This window comes from Ciona intestinalis, chromosome 7 (genome assembly GCF_000224145.3).
Source record: "Ciona intestinalis chromosome 7, KH, whole genome shotgun sequence".
NCBI lineage: Eukaryota > Metazoa > Chordata > Ascidiacea > Phlebobranchia > Cionidae > Ciona > Ciona intestinalis.
In genome coordinates, this window is record NC_020172.2 from 3,912,942 (window position 1) to 3,917,569 (window position 4,628).

The 4,628-nt window shown below is 33.6% G+C and overlaps 2 protein-coding genes and 1 long non-coding RNA gene across 4 annotated transcripts in view; 2 read left to right on the plus strand and 1 right to left on the minus strand.

Annotated features, from left to right (window-relative positions):
• The window catches only part of LOC108949618, a 3,303-nt gene extending 2,610 nt beyond the window's left edge, over positions 1 to 693 (plus strand). Inside the window, exon 3 of one of the 2 annotated variants that reach the window (XR_003396032.1) lies at positions 552 to 693. This is a non-coding gene — a long non-coding RNA (uncharacterized LOC108949618). The remainder of the gene's footprint in view (positions 1 to 551) is intronic. The other variant, XR_001974800.2, reaches the window with a different exon arrangement.
• The window catches only part of LOC113473999 (cyclin-L1-like), an 8,714-nt gene extending 4,339 nt beyond the window's left edge, over positions 1 to 4,375 (minus strand). Inside the window, exon 1 of the mRNA XM_002128515.5 lies at positions 4,358 to 4,375. The gene's annotated coding sequence lies outside the window, so the exon portion shown is untranslated. The remainder of the gene's footprint in view (positions 1 to 4,357) is intronic.
• Positions 1,133 to 3,153, plus strand: LOC100180199. The gene is made up of 3 exons (XM_002128540.4): positions 1,133 to 1,321; positions 1,485 to 1,575; positions 1,929 to 3,153. The coding sequence occupies exons 2-3, from the start codon at positions 1,494 to 1,496 to the stop codon at positions 2,690 to 2,692; spliced, it is 846 nt and encodes a 281-aa protein (XP_002128576.1). The 5' UTR covers positions 1,133 to 1,321; positions 1,485 to 1,493; the 3' UTR covers positions 2,693 to 3,153.
• Positions 4,376 to 4,628: the final 253 nt, after the last annotated feature.

The window sequence follows — 4,628 nt, forward strand, 5'->3', positions numbered from 1 at the left end:
AACTTAATAAAAATATTTAATTGCGTTTTTCTTTAACTGAAATATTGAGTCACTTCAGAAACACAAACTTTTGTTTCAGTGTCGAACGCATAATTATTTTTCACAAATTAGACATTGATATACTGCGACCAATAATGCCTTTTAAATTTATTGTATCATTCCATTGAGTAGTAAACACAGAACATTCAAAGAATTATAAAACTATATCCTAAGGGCTCCCACAGACAGTTGTTAATAGTTTATAAAACACGACCAGGATATTTGGATATTATGTGCTAAGCGTGTCCCATCTCCCGCCACCGTATACTAAATCCTAAGCTTGTTTGATGCTTTTAGAGGTGCCTACGCAAAACAACTAAACTCTTTTTCTTTAACGCCGCCAACGTGGCAAAACGAAGGTTTCGCGGAAATGGTATGAAATCGTTAGCGTATACATAGAAGTAGATTAATTATTTATCTTATTTATGTTTGTTTTTTTGCAAAACTAAACTATTACACTAATACAATCTAAAGAAACCGAGTTAGATTAATTAACTTAACTATCGTTACAGCGATGAACTACTGCTTCTAGAGAACGACGGTAAGATTTTATCTTTCAACTTTTTTACCGTGTATAGCCCATAGTCCTTTTGACTGCTTTTGATTTTTTTAATGAAGCCGAAGTTTTCCCCAGGTATAAAAATCATATATAGTGGGTTGGGGTAAGATGGGACCTGTTTCATTCTTTTTTCTCCCAATGTGTAGTGAACAAAGAACGCCTTAAGAATTGTATATTTTACCATATGATCACTAAAAAAAGAGCGTTATTAATTGTTTAAAACATGATCAGTATATGTGACGACACATTACAGTTGGCTACAGTTGGCTGAACGAGCTGTTTCTATTATGGATGACCATTATTGATCATCGTATATACCCCAGTAACAACTCTACGAAAAGAATATTCAGAGCTTAAAAATCCATGAATATACAATTCCTTTTGTTAACTTAGTAATGAAACTGTCAATACAAAACAACACACTTGTTCTATTCTGTTACCCCATTGTTTTACACGCAACAATACACCTACTATGTGCGTTTTCTCGATATTGGCTTTTTCGTTTGCTCCCGCTTTTTTTTAATTACATTTCTTTATGCATTTGACTCTCGTAATCTTATCTACGAACTAAATAAAAAACAAAATGGAAAAATGTAACATGTGCTGGACAATTGGCCATCAGCAGTTGACTACATAAACGTGATAGCAGCTCACATATTGATCTCTTTTTGTATATAGCATTAATAAATAGCCGTCGGTTCTTATAGAAACATCGGGAAAAAGGTAGGTTTTCCGCGGGCTCTCGGTGCTCTGGCCGCGGCGAATCAAATATTTTTTTCCGAGAGTGTACTGCACCTATATATCCTTTGAGTAGAACAGTTCTAAAGCATGTTGTTTTGCAATAAAGTTTCGGTACAGAACTAGATGTTAACTGGGTTTATTGCAGATTTTAACAATGGATGTGGTATATTATAGTGGGGGGAACAGTGGATATTTCGACACAAATATAATGGAATTCAATCGCTTTGTTGGCGAAGGTAAATGTTATGTTTTTTACAAGTCCGTTACCGTTCTGGTGACTTATAAGCTTTAAGAACAGTGTATAGAGGTTGGTTTCCACTAAATTAGCTCTCTCTAGGTGCCTAGGCGACAAACCTGGGGTGGCAGGGTAGATTCGCCTACTCGCTACCCTTGAATTTTCTGCGCTACAATAATCATTAAACATTACAACCAAATTTTTATTTGTTTCATAGCACTATATGTTTAACTATCCTCGCCTCCCCTGCATTTTTATAAGTTTGATGCATTTGCTTGAATGTATCTATAAGTGTATAGAAAATACACAGTGCTATCTGCTATGTGATAAGAATTGACTCAATATTTCTTGCAGGACATTTCAATCCAACTTGGTGGATCAAATACATTGAATTATCTCGTCAGATATTTGGGTCAAAAATTATTCGTGCTTGTTGTGGAGAAAATGCACTGGACGACAAAACATTGTACATTGTTCGACAACAAGCACATTTCACCAGTTATGTTGAAGATTATGTGAAACTTGTAAATAGCAATGTCAAAAAAGTGCATAATTTTCCTGTTAGAATATTTCATTCCACAGAAATGGTTAAAAACACGTCCATGCTGTATTTTACTGAAATAACCGATTTAAAAAGAAATGTTAAATTGATAACTGTAGTCTCTCATATGGTATTTATAAATAGGGCTACACGAAGGCCAACCCCTCTGCCACAACAGCTTAAACATGTAGTTAACAATGGCCATACATCTGTATTAAATACAATACAACCAATACAAGATCCTTTGATTGAGCCACCAAGACAGACGAAACTGTTTAAATGGTCACGAAAAATATCATTGCTCGACACAGACTATAATGGCCATGCCAATAATTCAGTATTTTTCACAATCCCCCTACAATGCCTAGGTATAGCAATTGAGAATAAGTTTTCACCTACTTTAAAAGAGTCTATACATGATTATGCAATTGAAAAATACTGCTTGAAAATTGTAAAAGAATGTCATATTGGTCAAGTTATTACTGCAACGATGTGGGAAAGCTGTGGCTCTAGTTTTCATTTTGTTTTAAAAGTGAACGAACTAGTTGTTTCTTGTTTAACTTTAATATTTGTTTAATTGTTTATTAAATTACAGTTCTCCAAACTTTTATGCTGTTTTTTGTAATTTTTTTTATTTTTTTCAAATCTTCTTTACAGAATTGTTATAATTGTTTAATTTTCAGTATAAAAAAAATACCAAGCAACAAAAGCGTGCTTAATTTTTTTTAAATTATACGTTTAAGCTTTTTTTTTAAAGTAAAGTTGTTGTGTACACTCTATGCAGATCTTACACCCATTTCAAAAAATCCTGCATTAAAATGTGTATTCCTGTTTCGCATTTGTAATGTGCAATCCAGTTCTTGTTTAATTTGTTTATCTAAACCCTTTTTAAATAAAAATATAATTCAAGATTCAAATGCAGTTTTTGACAATATACATGTAAATCTAATATTCTATTATTGAGAGTAAAAGACATTAATTACATAGGTGCAAAAATGCGAATTTTTCTTTTACTTTATATAAACATGACAGTCCATATGTAAGACCTGACTTTCATTAAATATGTTTCAGTCTAAAAATCAAAACGATCATCAGTGATGTAAGAAGTTAATATAAATGCTTAGAACGAAAATGCATCAATTGCCTATATAGTAGAGTGGGGATAGGACACATTTAGCACATAATATTTAAATATCCTGATCGTGTTTTAATCAATTAACAGCGGTCTATGGGAGTTGTGGGGATACAGTTTTATAATTCTTTGAATGTTCTTGTTTACTACCCAAATGGAATCGGAAAATAAAATAAAAAGCTGTCCCATCTATCCCACCCTACTGTAAACATTAGGTTAGGTTCGTAAATTAAAACGTAGGCGTTTTCTTGCTTCAGTTATGTAACTTCTGTTGATAATCGACTAATGGAATAGCATTTATTTATATACTCGCGTGGGAGAGCTACGTCAGTCGTTATAACTCAGTACCCTATTTAACACACCTCGTGCCCGCTAGGCACTAATAAGTTATTACGTATATGCAACTTCCTGGGCGTTTTATCAGTTATTACGTATATGCAACTTTGTGGGCGTTTTATCAGTTATTACGTATATGCAATTATGTTACATACGTGGTTACACGTAAGCTGGCACGAGATGTATGAAACAGAACACCTGTGTTATAAAGACTGTCGTTTTCTGAATACCCGAGGATAAAGCAATTTACGTTCAATAAATCATTCATTTAAATATGTGGGTGTTATACAACGCCAGCACCTAAACACGGGAAAAATTATAACCGATGTTTTAATAAAGAGACGTCCTTGTAACATAGGATGTGATAAATATTTGAAGAGAAACCCGCAGTGTGGTCATATGACTTTAAACAAACTGTTGCACCATTAAGTTTTGGTTTTACTTGAAATCGGCCGACGATTAATATACTACCAATCGAGGACGTTCTGTGTTGATTTTGCTACGTCACCAATTCTATTACGTCGATGCAGCACAGCCACAACAAGCGACGCGTTTGCAAATATTCGTTAGAAGTTTGAAATCGGTGAAAGTAAACAATTATTGTTTATATTTATTGTTTAAGTATTCGTTGTATCTCGTTCATAATAAAAGTACGATCATACAAATCGTTACACTCTGGTGTTCTTTCGTTTTACCACACAATATGTATATACTGTCGAGACCTTGTTTATTTAAACTAAACTTAGGCTTTATTTAACATAACGTAACTACGACCTTAATCAAATAGAATATTAGATATAGATTAAAATAACAACGGAAATGATATCACTAAACTCAGTAAGCTAATTCAAACAGTAACACTGCAACTGAAAGACGGGAGTTAAAACAAATGGTGAAACGTGGCGAACAAAAGAAGGAACACACGAAAGTAATTATTACGCGGCGCGCGCCGCACACAGTGTTGCCGTTTGTGGAATGCTTCACATTCTTCCCCACAAAATTTTGTTTTAACAAATTACAATACAATACAATACGAATTACAGGA

Bases quoted from the DNA above. Each gene is read 5' to 3' on its own strand.
- LOC100180199 (XM_002128540.4), top strand. From the start codon at position 1,494: ATGGATGTGGTATATTATAGTGGGGGGAACAGTGGATATTTCGACACA. The intron at 1,576-1,928 runs GTAAATGTTATG...TATTTCTTGCAG, and splicing joins CAATCGCTTTGTTGGCGAAG to GACATTTCAATCCAACTTGG.